The following is a 21,282-nucleotide window of genomic DNA, read 5'->3' as shown; positions in this document are numbered from 1 at the left end:
GTGGTCCCAGTGACCGTAGGTGTGACCTCTCCCCAGAGCGCCCCCTGCACTTTGCGGAGAAGGTGCTGCCCATCCTGCACGGGTTGGGCACGGACAGCCACCTGGTGGTGAAGAAGCACCAGGCCATGGAGGCCATGCTGCTGTACCTGGGTAGGTGGTGCTTGCAGGGTGGCCAGGCTCCTGGTGGTCCTCTCTTCCAGAGCCAGGGTGGGACCTGGTGGTGCCAGGTAGGAACAGCTCAGACAGAGGGCACCTGGTGGGTGGGCCTCTATGGAGAGGCTGGGGCAGGATGGGGCAGCTTCCTTCATCCTGGGACCCAGCCCCGGGTAGGGGTTGGTGCAGCCTGTGCCCACTCCAGTCCCCCCCCCAGCCAGCCGTGTCGGTGACACCAAGCATGGCATGATGAAGTTCCGTGAGGACCGCAGCCTCCTGGGCCTGGGCCTGCCCTCAGGTGGCTTCCACGATCGCTACTTCATCCTCAACAGCAGCTGCCTGCGGCTCTACAAGGAGGTCCGGGTAAGTGGCCCCGCTGGGTTCTGCCCCAAGGTGGGCACCTGTACACCTGAATGTGCTCAGAGATTCCTCTTGGTCTGCAAGTGGAAATATTCCCGTTGCAGGCTCTCAGGATGGCACAGCAGTGGGGGAGAACTGTAGACTCTCAAGATCCCTCCTGCTGTGGCCCTGGATGGCCACTCTACTGTGCCCTGTAGCCCCACTAAGCCCTGGCACCCGGATGCCATCACACCACTCCATGCCCATGCTGTGTCTCACTGTGCCTGTGCCTTATCACTGCACCCACAGGAACCTGTTACTTGATGACAGCCCCAAGCTGTGGCCCATGCATGCCTTGTCATATCGTATGTCATATGCCTCCCGGGCCACCCTCCTCACTCATTCTGTCCACATGCAGGTGTTCTTCCAACCCAGACTCCATTTGACACCCTCCACCTTCTGCACATACATGCCATACACACACCCCAACCCCACACATCACTGCACATGCTGTCCTGGCTCTAGACCTGGGACTTCTTCCATAACCCTGATCCTCTATCAAACAGAGCCAGAGGCCGTGGAGCGGGGCCCCTGAGACCGTGAGTAGCTGTGGGCTGACTGCCAGCTGCCTTACACCGCCTGGGGGCCAAATGAGCTGGGTGGGAGCATGGGGAGACAGCCAGGGCTCCTGGCCATCTCCAGGCATGGATCCCTGCCCCCTTGCTAGTCGGCACTGGCCCCTATCCTGGGGCCTAAGCTCCTCCCCTTTATCCCTAATCCTGTCCCAGGGTCCTTTCCCCAAGATAGGGTTCCCTATCAGTGCAGTGCTTTAGAATTTTCCAAAGGACTCAGTGTAGAAGTTAAAGATCCAGTAATGATGGCACCTAGGTTTGAATTAGAGCTCTGATCTTCATCTCCTGTCATCCCTGGAGCCACCTTATTTCCAACCCTGGACAGTGTTCCAGGACTGTCAGAATGTTCTTGCTACTGCCCTGATCCTAACATGCCAGGATGGGACGAGAGAGGCTTGTGGGATACCCCCACCTGGGGTAGCAGTCTCTCTGAGGCTCCCTGGCTGGCTGTTTCCACTCTGCACACTCCTAGGAGAGAGAGCTCATCCCTCCGCCCTTGGGGCTGCCCTGTTCCTAGGGGGATACTTCTGTCTGGAAAAGGTCCTTGCTCAGGTTCTGCTGAGAATCTGCATCTCATGATGCCCCCATGGGTCCCAGCTATGCCTTGGGGGCCACAGAGCATAGATGCCCTGCAGCAGGGGTCCCCAACTGTTGGGAACAGGGCTGTGCAACAGGAGGTGAACATTGGGCAAGTGAGCATTACTGCCTGAGCTCTGCCTCCTGTTAGGTCAGCAGCGGCGTTAGATTCTCAAAAGAGTGTGAACCCTACTGTGAACTGTGCAAGCGAGGGATCTAGGTTGTGCGCTTCTTGTGAGCATCTAATGTCTGAACATCTGAGGTTTTACAGTTTCATCCCGAAACCATCCCCCCACCCATGGAAAAATTGTTGTCCACAGAACTGGTCCCTGGTACCATAAAGACTGGGGACTGCTGTCCTGCAGGATGGGCAACAGAGACATGGTTCCAAGCCCGGTGGTCTAGCCTGAGCTCCCACAGCTATCCCCCACCCCATCCCCAGTGTCTTCAGCCTCTTCCTGCCCCTTGCATTTCCTGAGGTCATCTGAACAGGCTTGGCTGCCATGGCAGGAGCAGAGCAGATAGAGCAGGACCTCATCTCCTTCTCTTTGCATTTTGTGCCTCTTCTAATGCATCCTGGGCTCCTGCTAACCCTGTGGGAAACACCGTCTCTTCTCTCCTTTGCCCTCTTCTGTGATCACATCCTCACTTCTGAGCCTATCTGCCCATCCAGTCAATCCTCCTTGGTTCTGGGATGCTATCTCCCTGGCCCCCTCCCTCTAGGAGTGCTTAGAACCCTCGCTGTGGGCAGAAGGGAGGGAAGATGGCTGAAGCACCTGGAAAGGCAGCTGTGGATCCCTGGGCATGGAAGGAAGGAGGCAGGAGAGCTAGAAAAAGGGATGAGATCTAATGTTCCCTAAGGAACCAGGCTTAGTGCTGGCCCCTCACATACTGAGACATGGAATCCTTACTGCTGTTCTCTGAGGAAGAGGGCTGTCCCCACTTCCAGGTGAGAAAACAGGCTTTGTGTGACTTGCCCAAGGCCATCTGTAAGTGTAGACTGGGACTTGCACCCAGGTTTCTTAGTGTGGAAACGCAAGTTTGTATTCCTGGAAGTCTCAGACTTGAGGACTCAGCAGGGAGGGGTGCTCAGTACAGGGTAGGTGGTGCTCTCCACACCCCAGAGACAGCCAACACCTCTGGCCTGGCAGAGGCCCTGAGCAGATGTGGGCTGGTTACCACGGGGTTATCAACTCTGGCATTTGTTGGTTTATGCAGCAATAGGACAGAATATTTGAAATTGGGACAATCTTGGGTGATTCAGTAGGATACATGTCCACTTGTGCCTTATCCTGGGGTCTCCTCTTGTTAAAGACCCTGAGGCACCTGGAAAAGGCACATGCTAGAAAGATCTTGGTTCCAGCAGAGATCCTTAAGCATCAAGAGTAAACGTCATTGTCTGCCCATGGCCCCATGCCTTGGAGATGCTGGAAACATGAGCTGTCTGATTAGAAATGTCCTTGGGCCAGGTGCAGTGGCTCATGCCTGTAATCCCAGCACTTTGAGAGGTCAAGGTGGGAGGACTGCTTGAGTCCAGGAGTTTGAGACCAGCCTGGGCAACATGGTGAAACCCTGTCTCTATAAAAATTAGCCGGACGTGGTGGTGCATGCCTGTAGTCCCAGCTGCTCAGGAGGCTGAAGTGGGAGGATGGCTTGATCCCATGAAGTGGGGTTGCAGTGAGCTGAGATTGTACCACTACACTCCAGCTTGGTGGATTCATTCTCAAAAGGAGAGTGCATTGACTGACATCCTTCCCTCCCAAGACCCACTTCTGCAGACTTTCTGACTCAGCCACCCTTACATCACACACATGCCATGCACATCAGACCCCAAGGAATCGGAGGCCTGAGGGTTGTGTTTTCATTCTTGGAGCCACAGCCTGGTTTGAATGCCTTGATTCCTGCAGTTGCCTCTGCGCCTGACTGGGCCTGTCCCGTCCACCCTCGACTCACTTGACTGCTTGCTTCTAGTTCTGTTCCCCTCCCACCCACAGCCTGACTTCTTCCAAACCCACAGCCTGTTTTCCATCCCCTCAGCCGATTCCTGCCGTACCTGGAGTCCAGTTTCCCCCACATCCTTCCTCTCTCATGCCCAGAGCCTTGTGTTTTCCATGCCTGCAGCCGAATCTCTTTTATAGCCTCTGTCTCAGTCTTTCCATTTCTGCCATCAGCTGTCTTCCAGTTTGCAGGCTGATTGCTCTAGTGCTCCCAGCCTTGCTTCTTCTGTGTGTGCATACAGGTTTCTTCCTTGTATTCCCCCATATCTTGTTTCTTCCATGTCCGAAGCCTGATTTCCTCCTGCCTGCCTAATTTCCTCCCTGTCTGCAGCCCTGATTGTTCCATGCCTGCAGCCCAGTTGGTTCCAGGCCCTCCTGGGCACATGGCCATCATCAGGTTAGGTGCTGTCTGTAGAAGACATGAGGCTTTCCAATCAGCAGGTATCGGGGTAAAAGCAGAGTGAAAAGTTCTTACTAAGGCCCTCCTAAGCCACACCCGCTGTGAGAGCACAGAGGTCTTCTCCAGTCCCTAAGCAGCCCATCCTTTTGTGATATCACAGGAAGTCCACCAGTTCCCGAAACTTCCCCCTCCCCTGGCCTTCCCTTCTCTGGCCCCTGCTGAGGAGCCATGCCTGGAGGTGGCTGGGAGCAATGGTGGGGAACAGCAGGGAGGTGGCTCAGTCTTTGACCCCCAGTTTCGGTTGTAAGTGAATCCCCCTCCCCTGCCATTCACTCTGGTGCCCCTGTGGACTCCAGGGGTGCCTGGTAGGGGTAGGGCTTCAAGCAAGTGGCTCCCAGAGCAGGAGGAAGCCTCATTAGCTTGACCTCCAACCAACCTCTTCCTTGGGGGTCGTTGCCCCCATCCCTCTGCCTCCGAGCCAGCCTGCTCCTTCCAAACCCAGACCCATATGCAGAGGCTGGGGCCAGAGGTGAACATTTTGGCAATCTGGTGTCCCTCCCCAGTACATTGGTCTCTCGCTTCCTGACCTAGACCATTGGGAAGTTCTTCCTGTGGTCTATTGAACAGCTGTTCTGCTTCAGCTTGAGTCATTAGCCTTCTTGTGGAACCAAAGAGCTAGTAACTGCTGGTCCCTCAAGCCTTCTGTTCACACGGTCAACCCTGGAGCCTCTGTGGGGCAGGGAGGGCTGAGAAATGAATAACCTGAGATGAACATAGACACGAGCAGCCAACCGAGGCTCTCTGGTCACACCCGCTCGTTCCAGCTTGGTGCTGGGGGAGGATGTGCAGTTCTCCCTCCACATACAATCTGATTCAGGCTGATGCTTCAAGTCCTCCAGTTTGCAGGGCATCAGAGTGGTGCTGGGATTCGCTGTTGCAGATGTCCCAGTTGGGACAGCTGCCTCGGAGACTGAGGGTTGACTGTCTGATACTGCTGCAGGGAGACAGGCCTTGGGGGCCTAGGGCTGGGAGGTTGGTTGGGCTAGATTGTGAACAGGGAGGGCTTTGTCAGGAAGGCTTCTTGGAGGAGGCGCCCTGTGCTGGGATGCAAAGAGGGCTGGGGAGTGGGAAGAGGGAGCTGCCCAGTCGGGAGAGCGGCCCCAGTGCCCTTTCTGCAGACTAAAGTGCCCTCTTCTCCTCGCCCTACCCCAGAGTCACCGGCCTGAGAAGGAGTGGCCTGTTAAGAGTCTCAAAGTCTACCTGGGAGTGAAGAAGAAACTCAGGCCACCCACCTGGTAAGCTGGGACTGGGCAGATAGGCTTGCTGCTGGGGCCTGTGGGGGCTCAGAACTGATTGGGGAGGCACAGCTGGGGTTTTTTATTTGACAGAGGTCAGTGCAGGGGCTCTGATGGCGTGGTCCCCAGACCAGCAGCATCACCTGGACACACCTTCAACCCAAATTCTCCGCCAAGTGCAGTGGCTCATATCTGTAATCTCAGTACTTGGGGAAGCCAAGTCAGGTGGATTGCTTGAGCCCAGGAGTTCGAAACCAGCCTGGGCAACATGGCGAGACCTTGTCTCTACAAAAAAATACAGAAATTAACTGGGTTTGGTGGCACGCTACTCAGGAGGCTGAGGCGGGAGGATCGCTTGAGTCCCAGAGTTTGGGGCTGCAGTGATCTGTGGTCACGACACTGCACTCCAGCCTGGGCGACAGAGTGAAACCCTATCTTAAAAAAAAAACAAACAAAAAAACCCACAAATTCTCAGGTGTCACCCCATTCCTACTGAATCACAGATTCTGAGGGTAGGGCTGGGGCTTAGGGGTGTCAAGGGCCTGGGAGGCTGGTTGGGGCTGAAAGAGGAAGAGGCCAGGATGTGCCACTCTTGTGAGAAGGCTCTGAACTCTGGCTCTGGCTCTGGCTGTGGCTTCTGGGCTCTGTCCTGGGAACCGGGGCATTGAGCCTCTATGGCCTGTCAGACACCCCACTCTCTCTCTTCTTCCTCTGCAGTTGGGGCTTCACAGTGGTGCATGAGACAGAGAAACATGAGAAGCAGCAGTGGTGAGTGAGCGCCTCATCCTGAGATCCCAGGCTGAGGAAAGATGGTGGCACGTCCCCCTTGATTGGATCCCTCATCACTGCCCAGATCTGTGTCCACTAGCAGACCCTGGGCTGGGGAGGCGGACACGGTGTTCCCTGCTCAGTCAGGCCTTTGGCATCATGTGGGTCCACGTCCCACCCTGCAGGTACCTCTGCTGTGACACACAGATGGAGCTCCGGGAGTGGTTCGCTACCTTCCTGTTTGTGCAGGTACCAGGTGCAGAGTGTGGGGTGTGGGGTGGGTCCCTGGAGGCTTCCATTATGGAGAATGGGAACATTGGCTTCTGTGGTATTCAACCCATCCCTTGCTTCAAGGAGATTTTGAGTTGCTTTTAATTCATTTGCTAGTTTGTTCAATAAGCCCTTCCTAGCACCTACTGTTAGTCCAGCCCCAAGCCAGGGATGCTAGGGACAGACAGGACACAGACCCTGCCCTTGGGGCACCCCTCATGTGGACAGGAAAACAGACTCAGAAGTGGCCAGTTATAGCCCAGTGTGATCAGTGCTGTGGGTGGCAGTGGAGAGCCCAGGGGATCTGAGTCTTAGGAAATGTGGGAGAATTCACCAAGCAAAGAGGAAGGAGACGGCTTCTAGGCAGAGGGAACGGTTTAGGCAAAGGTCCAGCGATATGCAAGAGAAGCACAGATTGTTACAGTGGAATGTGAGGGGAGAAGCCAGGAGTGCTGGAAGTCAGCACAGGAAAGGGAGTGAGAAGCAGAATCTCAAAGAGCCTTGTAGGTCACGCCAGGGAAACTGAACTCCACACAGAGGTCAGTGGGGAACCACTGGCGGGGGTGGGGGTGGCATTTAGGCAGAGTGTGGTGCAGGCTTGAGTCTTCGAGGGCTCACTCTGGGTGCAGCGTCGGGCGGTGGGACCAAGGGTAGAACCCAGAGGTGAGCAGGCCAGTGAGGCAGTGGCTGTGGTAGCCCAGGCAGGGACATGGTGGGGACGACTCCTGAGCCAGAGCAGGGCCAGAGGCTGGGTTAGACTTAAAACAGATGAATTAAGACAAAGAGTTTTTAAAGTGAGAGCTCATAAGTGTTTAGAGAAAAGGGAGACAAAACGACCAGGGTGCTGGGCTGAGTTCATTCTTGGAGCTGTGTTCTTTTAGCCCTGAGCTTCCTGGTAAGCAAAGCCTAAAGGGAAACGGTGGATTCTGTAGTTCCTGGTTCCTAAGACTGGGTGCAGACGTGTTCCTCTAAGAGAAATGTTTTCTTGGTTCTTGGAGGGGTTTGTGGATCTGGAGATGGGAGTTGTTGAGTAACAGAACTGGCCGTGTTTTGCCAGAGATGCAGTCATGTTCTCCCCACAGCTGCTTCTCATATCGGCTGGGATCAAAGCTGAGGGTGTCATCTCAGACCACAGCTGGAGGCATTTCTGGGAAGGGTGGGCAGATCTGAGGCTGAGTGTCTGGGTGAACTGAAGCTGAGCCCAGCCCCTTCCTCTCTGCTGCCCAGCATGACGGCCTGGTGTGGCCCTCAGAGCCCTCACGCGTGTCCCGGGCAGTGCCTGAGGTCCGGCTGGGCAGCGTGTCACTGATCCCCCTTCGAGGTAGTGAAAACGAAATGCGCCGGAGTGTGGCTGCCTTTACCGCGGACCCTCTGTCTGTGAGTGGCTCTCCATGCCTTTGGGCAGGGGGCTGGGGGCCTGGCTGGGTGCCTGCCTTCTACTCCACAGTAGATGATTGCCCTGATTGCCCTCCCCGATTGCCCTCCGGCCCCCTCCCTCCAGCCTCGGTGGGGACCCTCATAGGCCTCTTTGGTTCACACCATTCAAAGGAGCCCCTTCTGCCTGGCCCTGGAAGCTGGGAGTCCCCTCTGCCCGGCCCTGGGAGCTGGGAGCCTGGCTGACTGGAGTGCTCCCCGGCTGGTGGTGGAGAGTGGCTGCAACAGCTTCAGCGGGGCGCCGGCCCCTCTGGGCCTTCACAAAATGCCTGTGGGTCTCTTGCCTTCCTGCAGCTCCTGCGCAACGTCTGAGCACAGGAGCCCATCCTTGGCTCTAGGATTCCGACGCTGGAAGCCTTCTGTTCAGACACCCCTTATGCTCCAAGGCCTGGTGTGAGCCAGCAGGGGGTGCATGGGAAACTGCACCCCACAACCCACATCCTCCATCCTGACTGCAGCATGGGGTTCCCCGGCAGGGGTGGGAGGCAGCAGGGTCAGCCTGGGCAGGAACCTCTCCCAACTCTGTCCAGGTGTTCAGACCTCTTGGCCCAACCTGCTCATCCCACCGGGTTCACTGTCCTTGTGGGGCTGGAGAGATGGGCATAAGTCAGGAACTTGGGAGGACCACCACCCTTTCAGAGGCGTGAGGCCCTGGGGCCCTGCCGGAAGGGAGCCCCCTGCTCCTCCCAACAAACTCCAGAACAGCAGAAAGTGGGTGCTCTAGAGGAGCACTCAGCTCAGGGGGAGGGAGCTCTTGGCTGAGCTTCTATAGGACTGAGCGCTGCGCTTTGGGGACTTCAGCCTTCCTTCCAGTCTGGGCTGACTAGGGGGTCCAGACTACCTGATGCCCCTTCCCCGATTTGGGGACTTTTTGATAATATAAATATATCTGTATATTTTACCCTATGGTGCTGAGGCCTGTGATTGGTTAAGGGGATTGGGCGTCCTGGGGTAGGAGGGGACAGGAGGTCGGGAAGCCCAGGGGTGAGTGCCTAGTGCCTGAAGCTGAGAACCTAGGCCTTGCTTTCTTCAGGCCCTGAGCTGTTCAGATGACCCCCTTCCCCAAGCAGAGCCCTGGCTTGGCTCCATGCCTTCCCCATTGTACTATCCTGCGGCCAGGCTGGGAATGCGGGTCCTTTCCTGGCCAGCACTGACCCTGGCTGGACACAAGCCCCTGTCCTGCTGCAGTCCGAGTCTGAGTCCCAGCTGGGGCCTGGGTGTGCTGTGTCAGTGACTCAGGCCTGGCAGCCCTGCTGGAGACACAAGGTCAGAGCCACAGGAGCCTGAGGAAATTAGGAAGAAGCACCTTCGGGTCACCTGTGGCCCCAGTGCCTACCCCTCTAGAGGTGGAGCCTGCCATGCACCAGGGGGCTGCCCTCACTGGGCACTGCCTGGCCATCTCCTCTAAGAAGACGAGGCCCTGGCCTGCAGGGGAGATAATGAGCTGCTCAGAGATGGGTTTGGGACTCCCTGGGGAGGTGCCAGACACCACATTCCCGCCTCTGCCTAGAGCCTCATTACCACCCGCTCTTCGGGGGCTCAGTGGGCGGACAGGCTGACCTCCATCCTTAGCCTCAGCCAGTGGGGCTGGGTAGAGTGGGTGGGGATGGGCCACATGACCTCCAACTCAGGCATCCAGCTCAGTGGGGAGCCTGGGGTCCAGCGGAAGGCTTGGGGAGCTGGACTCCAGGTTCCCTCTCACTGTCTCAGGAAGGGGAGGTATACGGCAGGAGGCTGGAACTGGTTCCCTGAGTCCTGCTGACCTATTTCACAGGCTGGGGCTAAGCCCCTTGTCTCCCACCTCCTGTGGGTCGCTCTGGCCAGATCCACAGGTCGAATGTCTGACTCTTCTGCCTCCAGCCAGGACAGGGCTAATGGACCCCCTTATCCAAGTGCTGAGGGGCTGGAATCCGCTCCTGGAACTGACCTTGCACTGCCCAGCCAGCCCTGAGGCCCACCTGAGTGGGTGAGACTGGAGGCGCCCCCTGCTCTGTTAAGGCCACTGCCCCAGCTCAGCGCGCTGGCTGCAGTCCTGCATTGGGCCACAAGGCGGCAGCCACGGACCACTCATCATTGCTGGAATCAAAGCAGGGTCTGGAGGACGCCAGGGTGGTGGTCCTGACCCAGGCCTTTCTCTGCTGGGGTGTGAAGCGGGACCCAGTTCTGCCTTTGGCTCGCAGGCTGGTGACATTCTGGAAGGCAGCACCATACAGGAATGTGCTTTGGAGTCCTGGGCTCTGGGAACCAGGAAGAGGAGGGAACAGCCTTCTACCAAGTACCTGCTGTGAATCGGCCCCTGCGCCCCCTGTCTGCTCTTGGCAAGGGGGAGCTAGGCCCCGAGAAGGGAGGCAACTTTCCCAAGGTCACACCATGTTCGTGAAGCAGGCCTGAGGTCCATTTCCCCTGCCCTACTTTGGTGGGGTCTCCCTCTTTGACTCCCCTCCTGATTCTAACCCTTTTCTCCTCTTACAAATGGCCTGAGGCGAGGGGTCTGAACTGTCATGAGTTAGTGATGGCTTAAAGTGCTTTCCCTCTGGTAGGGGGTAGGGGTGACATCCCAACAGGAGCCTCAGGGCCTCAGCCGGAATGAAATATGCCTGTGACAACAGTGTTGGATGGGTTAGGGGCAGGAGGCTCTGCTGGTCCTTGTCACAAGGATTCCTAAAAATGGGGCCTGTTGGGACCCTGGATGGTTTGCTCATTCACATATTATTTGAAGTTGGGTTGCCAGGTTGAGTTGAAAACCCCAGACCTGGACCTGCAGAGGGGCCAGGAGCAGCTCTTGGAAAGGGAGGGGCTTCCTGGACAAGGAGGTGCTCCTGAGCCAGCTTCGAAGACCAGAGGCCTTGCCAGGTGCAGTTGGGGTAGAGGTTGAAATACTGAAATATTGGGGGAGGAGGACAGGGCTTCAAGGACCAACCCAAATCCAGGCCTAGCCCCTGGAGAATACGGGGAGCCCTGGGAGAGAAGGCCGAGGCACATCAGAGCCTGGATGGTGAGGGCATTGCAGGTGGAGGGGAGGCCAGGGGGCAGAGGGGAGAGGGGCGGGGAGGTGGGGTGGGATGTCTGCCTCTCTCCTGCCTCCTTCCAGCACAACCTTCCTACCCTGCAGAGTTCTGAGGAGTCCTGGGGCCTCTGGAGAAGGAAATCAGTGGGACAGGGAAGGGCAAGAGCTGGGGCTTCTTTCCTGGCCTCGTGCTGTGGTGGCCTCCAAGCCGCCTGCCCACGGCCCACTGTCTTGGAAAGCACGCATGTGAGTGCCAGTGCTCCTGTTTACAAGCTGTGTGACTTTGCCTGAGTTACTTAGGTCTCTGATCCTCAATGTTGTCATCTGTACTTTGCGGGTATTAATAGTAGCTACCTCCTAGTGGTTTGGACAATTAAATGAGCTAGTAAGTGTGAAGCGCCTAGCATTGCCCCTTGCTAATCCCCTTCCCGCTTGACTGTCTGCAGTGTCTGAGAAGATATCATGGCATATTCTAGTCCTAATATATTTGCACTCAACAAGCACTTATTGAACACCAACTGTATGCAGAGCTTTACTGAACACCAAGGGGGAGCAGATGAGTGAGTGGTGTGGAGGAAGGTGGAGACCTCCTGGTAGGGGATATTATCAGGGAAGACTGGAGGAGGTGAGTCTGAAAGGAGAGGCAGTTCTCCACAGGTGGAGGAGAGGAAGTGGTCTGAGCACAAGACAAGGGGATGTGCCCCTGCAGTGAGTGACCTGCTGTGGCTGGGGCACAGTGTCCCACAGCACCCTAGGGCCTGTCCCCCTTGCGCCTGCCTCTGAGATATGACCACATTCCAGTCCAGTGGGCTCCTTGGGATCGTCTCCCATCAGAACAAGGAACAGTTCCTATTCTCTTAGCCAACTCTGTGACCCTGACCCTGCTCTAGGGACCATCTCTCACATAAGTGCAGTGGCCTGAACCTCCCAGCCCTTCCTCCACTATGACACCTCCTTCAGGAAACTCTTCTGGGTTGCTCTCCCATCCCACTGTGCCTACTTAGGGTATGTGTATGTGCCCAGGTCACCACACCTAGTCAGGGACTCACCTAGGGAAGAGCAGTCGGGGACAGTTTCCCTGGTCAGCCAGGGTTGGCCCAGCCCTAGCATGTCCCTTCTTCTACACCACTTCCAGCCTGTGGAAATTTCCATACTTTCTCTGCCCTGGTTACAGCTCCTACTGCTGTATTTATCACCCTGGAGACACAGTGGCACAGGCGCACACATGCCACACACACTCAGGCCTGCACACACATGCCTGCACACCTCAGCCTTCTTCTCCAGATCTGCGAGTGCATGCTGCACGCACACACACTCGGCACGTGGATGAGCACACACACACGGCACGTGGATGAACACCCACCCACACAGAGCTCTCTAGGAAAATTGCTCCCCCTCCCTTCTGCTCCTCCTCCTCCACCCTGTCCTCCCACCACCACCCACTTCCAAACGCTGAGACCAAAGAGATGGGCTGGACGGTGCCTCCCACCACTTGTCAGCCTGGGACGCCCTCCTCCCTTTGTGACTGTAGCATGCCCTCCTCCCCCTGCCCGTCTGCCTCCCCAGCTCTCCCTGCCTCCCTGTCCCCCTGCCACCTCCCTGCGTTCCTGTGTATCTGCCCTCCACACAAGTCACTGTGAGGCCTCTCTTTGTTACTCTTGACTCTGAAATGGAAACTGCTCCTCCCAGCTCTCCTGAGAGGCTCAGGATAGGGACCTGACCTCATAGGGCCGATGGAGGCATAGGGACAAGTGAAAGGGACCCCAGGTCCTGAATCTCCTCAGCTCCTGTCACCTTCAGTCCCTCCTATTGGGTTAGGGGAGGGCTGTGTGCCTGGCACCATGGAGACCAGTGTCATGGCAACACAGTTCGGGTGGGCACAGCTTCCTCCTCCTGGGGTGTGGGGTCCATAGGAGGAGGTGCCAAGGAGGTGGGCCTTGTGCTGGTGCCCACCATGGCTGCCTCCAGCTCACCATTCCCAGGACAGCCCACCCCTGCCCCCCCAGCCAACTTTGCTTGCCACTGCAGCTTCCAGTGCCACAAATCACTGATCCCATTTGGGAAATCCTCTCTCAAACACCAGCTCCAGAGCTGGGCACCAGAGAGGGCAGGGGCTTGCCCAGGGTCACACAGCAAGTCTGTCCAAGCTCCTGGCTCTCAGACCTGTTTTCTCCTCCGGTCTCCCACCTTCCACCCAGAAAGGGGACTGGGGGCAGAGGGGTCAGTCCAACCTCGGTTCCCACCACGATTTCCAGCCAGCCCTTAGAGTTGGCAGTGGGAGTGAAGATGCAAGTGATAGTGCCGAGAAACCATCATGGGGCGCCCACCACCTGCTGTGCCAAGGCTTTGCATGTGTCATCCAATTTTATTCCAAGACCCAGGAGGAAGATGACTGGTAAGTGGAGTAGCTAGGACAGGAACACAGGTTCTTCTCAGATGGGGCAGGCGAGCCAAGGCTGGTTTGTATTGCTGTCTCCATCAGGCGCTCTTTTAAAAGAATGGCAAAGCTTTTAATCCCATCTTTATTACTGGAAAGAGTGTAGGGGGAGGATCTGGGGCATAGCCTGGGTCTGGCCTTAGGGTTTCTAGAAACCAGGGGATATTTTTCTAAGAAGATAGAGAACAGAGCCTTCCTAGTATGGTTAGACCTAGGGAAGACCTTTCTTGCAGTGCAGCAATGCAGACCGACTTCCAATCCCCAGGTCAAGCTGGAGTCTAGGGACAGAGGGGAGGAGACCCCTGCTTCCTGGGCCCAGCCTCAACTTGTCTCCTGACCTTCATGGAGTCACGTTGCAGCTGCCTCCCTCCTGGCTTATGTAATAATTCAAATATAGCAGCTGCCTTTATCCCACTGAGTCACACCCCCTCCATCCCCCCTCAGGTGCGGGGAGTTATGGGGGAAGAGGTGGTTCAGGGCTGAGTGGGAGGTTCGGGGCCTTCTGGCAAGGAAGATCCTAGTGTGCTGGACTGGAGGGTGGTGGTGGTGAGGGGGCTGGTGCTGAGGCCCCAAGAAGAGCAGAGCCTTCCCCAGAATATGAAGCCACAGGGGCCACTTCTGCCCTGACCCATCCCTGTTAGAATTCCACATCCTGGGGGCCCTCCCCAGAGTCACAAGCTATATGCACAGCCTTCTCTTGTGGGCTGCTGGCTCAATTGGAGGAGGAAGGAGAGGTGGAAGAGTATGAAGAGGGGGAAGTAGTCCGGTGGGGCAATGGCCACCGTCTTTGGTCCTAGGCTGAGCCTCGCCCTTCACTCCTGGGTTACCTGGGCACCCCTCTGACCTCAGTTTTCCCATCTACACAGTGAGCGATTAGATTCACTGGCTCTAGCATCTCATTCTCCCTGATTTATAACCCTGGAGATGATCTCAACCTGAGGCTGAAGGCACTTCCAAGTGTCTGGCCCAGCCCCGTTCCAGGCTGACTTCCCTCCCCCTTTTCTCTGCCATCCCTCCTAGACCAATGTAGCCACCCCCACCCACAGGACAAGAGAGGCAGGAGAGGGCCCTGGACTCAGCTGGGGCTGGGCGGCCTCTCCCTTCCCTGAACTCGCCATCTGTTCCAGCCCCCCAGCCCCCTGCCTAGCAGCCATGGGGAGGTCACTGCCCTCACCTGGGGTCACCCCTTCCTCCCCGGAGAGCTCTGACAGATATCCTGGAACCTGAAGTGGATCCTTCATGCCCCAGCCTGAATCCCAAAGCCACCTTCCTGAGGTGTTGAAGAAGCTGCTCCACCTTGGAACTACTATAGGGGCTGTGGTGGCCTTTAATTCCTTTATCAGCAAAAGCCTTGTCACTTGTGTGGTGGGAGCCATGCTTAGTGTGAGAATTCAGAGACCCATGCCAGGCCCTACCCAAGGACATGGTGCTCCTTCAGCCATTGTCATCAGAGCCACAGAGGGGACCTTCCTGGCAGAAGAGGAGTGGGGAGAAGCTGTGGGATGGCTCCTTGAGCTCCCCACTCCACCCCTTCCCCATGCCTGGGCTCCCATTGCAAAGACCCGGATGTGGGCTTATCCTGTCCCCCAGCCAGAGGGAGTCACTCAGGGGTGTTCAGGCCAACCCTTTGTGAAATCCATGTTCCACCAATTACCAGCCTTTCTCTGGAGAGCTGAGGGTTGTCTCACACTGGGTAGCCTCAGCCTGCCCTGGGGTTGGGGGGATGCTCACAGAGCAGTAAGCATCACTGCCTGCATCCCCACACACCTGCGGTCTCTTGTCTACAAGACACACGTGCCCCTGAGCTGAGCTCTGTTGTGCACCACCCGTCGGCCTCCTTTCTGACTTTCCTCCATCAGCATTTCCTGCTTGGGCCTGTTGGGGGCTGCCCAAAGGCTGTGAACTGGGGCCGAGGTACATAGGACTTTGGCTTGTTTTTTGAGGAAACAGGATCCTGTAGAAGAAATGAGATGAGCCTGAGAGGGGGTCGGGGGGTGACAGCCGATGGTGAGACATTAGGGAAGGGAGAGGCCACCAAGGGTCTCTAGCCCAGAATCCAGTGCCCCTTCCTGCCTACCTGTCCTTGTGGGTGGGAGGCAGGGTGTGTGCTGACTGGCCCAGCAATGGTGGGCTAGGATTTGGGATGGGCAGAGAAAAGGAAGAGGAGGGGGAAGTCAGCCTGGGAGGAGAAACACTGTACAAAGTCGAGGAGGAGAGAACCAGAATGTGCTTAGGGACCAGACCTGGCCCCACCTGGAGCACAGGATGGTGAGGTCAGTCAGGGCTGGATCACACGGAACCTCAAATGCCAGGCTGAGGAGCTTGGCCTTGATCCTGAGGGCACTGGGGAGCCCTGCAAAGGTTTTGAGAGGGAATTCCATTACCAGATAGATGTCTTTGGAAGCCTCCTCTAGGTGCAAGGAGGAGGTGGAGTAGAGAGGTTGACCTGGGGTAAGGGTTGGAGCATGACCAGGGGAGGGGGAAGGAAGCAGGGAGATGGGGATGGAGGGAATGGTTGGATCTGAGAGAATCTACTGTCCTTTGGAACAGACAATACAGGAAGTGTAGGAGAGGGATGGGGCAAGGCGATTTTGAAGTGTCCAGCTCGGAGACTGGAAGTTTGCTGATGCCTTTGGGAGGCCGAGGCAGGCAGATCACGAGGTCAGGAGTTGAAGACCGGCCTGGCCAATATGGTGAAACCCCATCTCTACTAAAAATACAAAAATTAGCCGGGCGTGGTGCGGGTGCCTGTAGTCCCAGCTACTTAGAAGGCTGAGGCAGGAGAATTGCTTGAACCTGGGAGGCAGAGGTTGCAGTGAGCCCAGATCGCACCACTGCACTCCCCACTCCACCCCTTCCCCATGCCTGGGTGACAGAGCGAGACTCCGTCTCAAAAACAAAACAAAAACCCAAAAAAACAAAAAACTAAGAGGTTTGCTGATGCCTTTAATAGTGACAAAAGGTGTATCGGATGTTCAATATTTGAGTATGAGGGACCTACGGGTTGTTCCCAGAGGAGATGTCCAAAAGGCAGCCTGGACACCTGGAGCTCCAGGGAGAGGGATGGGCAGCAGGGGACACCCGGAGTTGTTGGTATGCTGGGAGAAGGCTGCATGCTCCGTGGGAGTAGGGTGGAGAATGAGGAGAGACAGGGCCGCCGTCCTGCGAGGAGCATTCATATTGAGGGGGCGAAGATAGGGTGCACCAGTGAGGGAGACAGAGGAGGGGCCGTCTGGAAGGTGGGAGGGAAACAGCCGCGCAGGACGGGGCGGGGGCGGGCGCTGAGAAGAAGCCGCCTTCTTGGGCAAAGAGGTAGCTGAAGCCTGTGGAGCCTGCAGTCCTCTCAAGGCTATGGGGGCAGCGCGGAGGCCGGATTCCAGAACTGCATCTTCCCATCGCTTTGGGCAGCCACCCTGCCTCCCTGGAGCATCCTTCCTGCCATCCCACCTCCAGTTCCCCAGCTAACAAAAAACGGTGTTTCTTGACCCCCGGCAGGGCGGCGGGGGGGGCCGGGCCTGTGAACACGGCTCGCATGGTTCAGCACCCTGGAGAGCGGCCTTTGGCCGGGGCGGGGCCTGCGGCGGGGGCGGGGGCGCGCAGTCCGAGCACTCGGGCCTTTGGCTCCGGCTGGGAGCGGTCTTGCAGGCAGGCAGTTGGTGGAGGAGGGAAAAACAGCCTTGGATTTTCTCCAGCTCTCTCCCCTTTATGCACCTCCCCCATCCCGGCACTGGCCTGCAGGAGCCCCTGTCCCAGCATTTGGGGCTATTACTCTCCTGACGACTTTAGGAAATGAGATGGGAGGAGAGGGGCAACTATTTACTGGGAACTTTTCAGACATTCCCAAAACCTCACAACCTTTTGAGCTTGGAATTCGTGACCCCATATTTCAGATAAGGAAACTAAATTGAGGTTCAGGAAGGTGAAATACCTTGCCTAGGCACGTGGCAGAGGTGGGATTTGAATTCCACCTGCCGGGCTCTAAGTCCTGAGTGCCCATTAGCCCTTCTGAGTCCTGAATCTTGCAGTTTGTTCCTGCGGACTCTCTACTTCTGGGTGGCTGTGGAGTCTGGTGTGGCAGTGGGATGGGGAGGAGACCTTCCCTTCCACCTGCTTGCTTGAGTGTATTCCCAGGAGATTTCTGAAGATGAGGCCACCACCATTGTTTCTGAAGTGGGAGGACAGAAAGGAGGCTGAGGGCCAGGTGAGACCTCCTCACACCTGCACCCACGCACGCCCAGGAGACACCCCCCTTTGAACTCTTCTGACTCAGCTTCTTGCTGCCAGGTTCCTCCGGCGAGTGAGCAGGTTCCCAGGACATGAAGGGGAGCTGTGAGGGAGCAGGACTGGCCATGGTCCAGGGCTGCAGCTTCCTGAGCCCAGAGAATGCCTTCCTAGCTGTCAGGAATGGAGCAGCGAGGCCCCAGTGATAGGTGAGGTGGAGAAGCAAGACACGAGTTCTGGGCTGGCTCAGCTGCTTTACAACCACCCTGGGCCTCATTCCCTTTGAGAAAATGGTTTGCCCAGAGTTCAGAGATCTAAAATTCTATAATGCCTTCTGGGGCCACAGTGGGAAGCAAAGACTCCTCACATTTTCTTTCCTGACACTTCCCAGACCACAAGACAACTGCTTTCTGCAGCACCCAGCCTGGGCAGGCTGTCTACACAAGCTCAGTCATTTCTGACCTTGCCCCATCCACCGTGCACCCCCATGTTCTTCAGCATGGGTCAGGTTTCTATTCAGCCTCAGGGACTTCTCTGCTTGAAGCCTGTTGTGTGGCGGGGAGGTATTCTCCCCACAGCTCAGAGAGATGGGGTTGCTGTGGAGGGTTTGCTGTAGCTCCTCTACCCTGGAATATACCCTCTTCTGCCTTTAAAGACCCAGCTTGGACCCTCTCTTCCAGAAATGCTTGCTAACTGCCCCCCCCAAACTAGGTCAGGGGTCCCTCTGGGCTTCACAGACCCTGTGCTTCTTTCTGTCACAGCCTGCAAGTCTCGCCTCCCCACTCCCCAGCCCGAGTGCTTCTCTGAGACAAGGGATAGTGTGAGCCACGGGCTCAGCCACTGGTAGGCCAATGAATAAGTAAGTTAATGGTGAAACCAGGATCCAAATCCCCATTTCCTGCCTCAAGGTGTGGAGCTGTTTCTCCTGCATACAATAGTAGCTCTGCTGTGACAACTCTCTATCTGTCCTAAGGCCTAAAATGCCTCTGTTTCACTAGGTTATAGTTTTATCCTAGGGAGTCCTCTTTGGAAGCAGGGTGGGGGTGCAACAGGCCTTCCCCCATGCCTGTAGTCTGTGGGCAGTGAAGGCCATGTGGGGCAGGCTGTGGCCTAGGTCTCCACAGATCCTGGTAGAAGTCCATGCTCACGCATCAGCTCCAAGTCCCAGCTAAACCAAGCCACCAAGAGGTGGGCCCTGTGACAAGGCTCTGAGTCCAAAGGCCATCAGTAAAGCCCCCTAAGTCTTCCATGGACCCAGCTCCAGGCTAGGATGCACCCTAGGAGATGATACACACCGGGTGAGGGAGCCCAGAGGAGAGGGCAGCTAGATGTGCATGGAGGCCTGATCTCTCAGACTTGAGGAGGGCACAAGCGTGTCCCCTCATCCCGAAGGCTTCTGCGATGGGGCAGCAGAGGGTCTGGGTCTGCTGCCCCTCAAGTCCCCAGCCACATCCTAGCCCATGAGGATTGTAATCCCTCGTCCTCTCCCCTCTCTCCTCTGTCAGCCACTCCCCTTTCCCCCTACCCCGCTCTCTTTCTATTTCTGCCTCTGATTTTTTTTCCTTTTCTGCCTTTGTTCCTCTGTGTGTGTGTGTTTCCCTATGCCTCTCTGATCTCTTTGTACTTCCATCTTGATCTCTCTAAGGCTCTGATCCCTCTCTCCTCTCCCTCTTCATGTGTTACTGTCCCCCTTCCTGTCTCTGTTTATCTCTCAGTCTCTCTGTGTGTGAGTCTTTTCTCCTCTCTCCCAGTCAGACTCGCTCTCTACCCCTCCCTCTCTCCCTCTCTGTCTGGGCCTCTCTCTGTTCCTCCTCCCTCCTCCCTCCCCCTTCTGCATTATCAGACCTGCTCCAACCTCCTCCCAGAGCCAGCCGAGCAGCAGAGGCAGTGGCAGCGGGAGAGGCGGGAGCAGCGGGGCAGCAGAGCTGGATTGGGGTGTTGGGTCCAGGCTGAGTGGGGGGCAGCCCACTGCTCTTGGTCCCTGTGCCTGCTGGGGGTGCTCTGCCTGGAACTCCAGGCAGCGGGGACAGGGCGAGGTGCCACCTTAGTCTGGCTGGGGAGGCGGACGATGAGGAGTGATGGGGCAGGCATGCGGCCACTCCATCCTCTGCAGGAGCCAGCAGTACCCGGCAGCACGACCGGCTGAGCCGTGAGTATAGTGAGGGGCTGGGGTGGTGAGCGGCTGTGAGAGGTGCCACAGACAGGGTCCTGGGAGTCCCTCCAAGGAGCTGGGGTTGGCATGGAGCTGAGCCACGTGGAAGGATCGATCCTGCTCCTGGGCACCCCTCCTCCCCGCGTTGCCAGACTGCAGCCTGGGGTGGGGGCAGGTTACCTCTGAGCAGAATGAGGGTGCCTAACGTCAGCCTAGTAGGTGATGAGGCTGGGGTCCCATGGAAGGGGCTGCTGGTTGGAGGAGGGGCTGATAATGGACCTGAACTGCTTCTTCAAGGGCTGAGGGTGTATGTGGGGAGGGGGAGGTCTGCCAAGGAGTTGGGAGGAGCTCTCGGGGCTGCAATAGACTGGTTCAGGACCCTGGAGAGGGAGAGTGTCTTGGCCCACCAAGGCTATGTGTGTGTGAAGGAGGTGGGGAGGGGGAAGGATGGAGAAAATACGAATAAGAGTGGCCCTGGAGCAAGAGAGGGTTAGAGGTAACCACCTTCCATGGAATTGGGAATTGGGGTTCAGGGACACCACTTTATGAAACTTTACCCCAAAGCGTCTGTCCCAGGATAGGGTTCTACGGAGCCAGATGGAATATGGTGCCAGCCTCATGTGTGTCCACATGCAGGGGGGTGCATGTGCAAGTGAGTGGGGGGCTCTGTGGAGACATCCCTCTACTAAGGGCTGCCGAGGTGGCAGGCAGGGGATGTGTGTGTGTGTGTGTGTGTGTGTGTGTATATACACATGTGGAGTGTAAGGGACATGTTGGGTGTAGAGGGGCCTGTAGAGCTCTAGGGTCCTTGGTGGTTGGATGCAAAGCAGCCTGTCAGAGTTTGTGATCATCCCTGTGTGACTGAGAGTTTATTTGCATGTGTCTGAGTGTGAGTACAGGTTGGTCTGCCTATGTATGTAGGTGTGTCTGTTAGGTTGAGTTTGTATATTATGTGTGTTGTGTCTGCAAAATAGAGTGAATCAGTGTGCGTTTTTTATCTGTTCCATGTACATTCATGTGTGTGTATTTGTTAGTGTGTGAATAATAGCATTGCTGTGTGTGGAGGTGGATGTGGCTGTGTGCGTTTTAAGTATTCTGGTGTGGGTGTGTGATCATGGTGCTAGTGTGTATATCGGTGCTTCTGTGGCTGGTGTGTGTGTGTATCTATATGTGTGTATTCATCTGAGTGTGTGTGGGTGGCTGTTTCCTTCCCCTGGCAATTGAGGATACAGCTGGGACACCATGGCCCACTGATGCAGGGCAGGGAGGGGCTGAATGTATGACCACCTCTTTGAACTCAGGACAATTCATTCTACACCCTGTGGGAGAGATGCAGAAAAGAAATAGGCAATAATGACTCTGCCCTCTGGGGCTTCCTAAGCTTCATAGACATAAAATAGCTTGAGAATAATTAAGCAGTAGAGATCAACGTCATGCTAACAGGTGGGGGTGGGGTGGGAACCGCATAAGCAAAGGCCCTGGGCTGGGCTGGGCATGTCCTGGAGCAGCGAAGACACTGTATATAGTCAGGGGCAGGCAGGACCCACATTCTGTAGAACTTTGAGATCCAGGACTCTTAGGCTTTATCCAGAGAGCCCTGG

General features: G+C 56.6%; 2 protein-coding genes across 16 annotated transcripts in view; both read left to right on the top strand.

The window, feature by feature from the left end:
* Window positions 1-8,770, top strand: part of ARAP1 (ArfGAP with RhoGAP domain, ankyrin repeat and PH domain 1) — a 67,479-nt gene extending 58,709 nt beyond the window's left edge. For 6 of the 10 annotated variants that reach the window (XM_063728195.1, XM_063728197.1, XM_054526008.1 and 3 more), the window contains 8 exons: window positions 37-150; window positions 371-516; window positions 1,059-1,091; window positions 5,310-5,392; window positions 6,110-6,160; window positions 6,346-6,409; window positions 7,658-7,807; window positions 8,159-8,770. In XM_063728195.1, the coding sequence (XP_063584265.1) occupies window positions 37-150; window positions 371-516; window positions 1,059-1,091; window positions 5,310-5,392; window positions 6,110-6,160; window positions 6,346-6,409; window positions 7,658-7,807; window positions 8,159-8,176 (659 nt within the window). In that variant the 3' untranslated portion in view covers window positions 8,177-8,770. The remainder of the gene's footprint in view (window positions 1-36; window positions 151-370; window positions 517-1,058; window positions 1,092-5,309; window positions 5,393-6,109; window positions 6,161-6,345; window positions 6,410-7,657; window positions 7,808-8,158) is intronic. The other 4 variants (XM_054526009.1, XM_024255448.2, XM_063728194.1 and 1 more) reach the window with 3 other exon arrangements.
* Window positions 8,771-19,391: 10,621 nt separating this feature from the next.
* PDE2A (phosphodiesterase 2A) overlaps window positions 19,392-21,282 on the top strand; it is a 99,892-nt gene continuing 98,001 nt past the window's right edge. For 4 of the 6 annotated variants that reach the window (XM_063728191.1, XM_054526000.2, XM_054525997.2 and 1 more), the window contains exon 1: window positions 19,403-19,678. In XM_063728191.1, the coding sequence (XP_063584261.1) occupies window positions 19,608-19,678 (71 nt within the window). In that variant the 5' untranslated portion in view covers window positions 19,403-19,607. Of the gene's footprint in view, window positions 19,679-21,282 lie in introns of all 6 variants that reach the window. The other 2 variants (XM_054525996.2, XM_054525999.2) reach the window with 2 other exon arrangements.

Source organism: Pongo abelii, chromosome 9 (assembly GCF_028885655.2).
Source record: "Pongo abelii isolate AG06213 chromosome 9, NHGRI_mPonAbe1-v2.0_pri, whole genome shotgun sequence".
NCBI lineage: Eukaryota > Metazoa > Chordata > Mammalia > Primates > Hominidae > Pongo > Pongo abelii.
The sequence above is the reverse complement of the archived record's forward strand: the minus strand, read 5'-3'. Positions and strand labels throughout refer to the sequence as shown.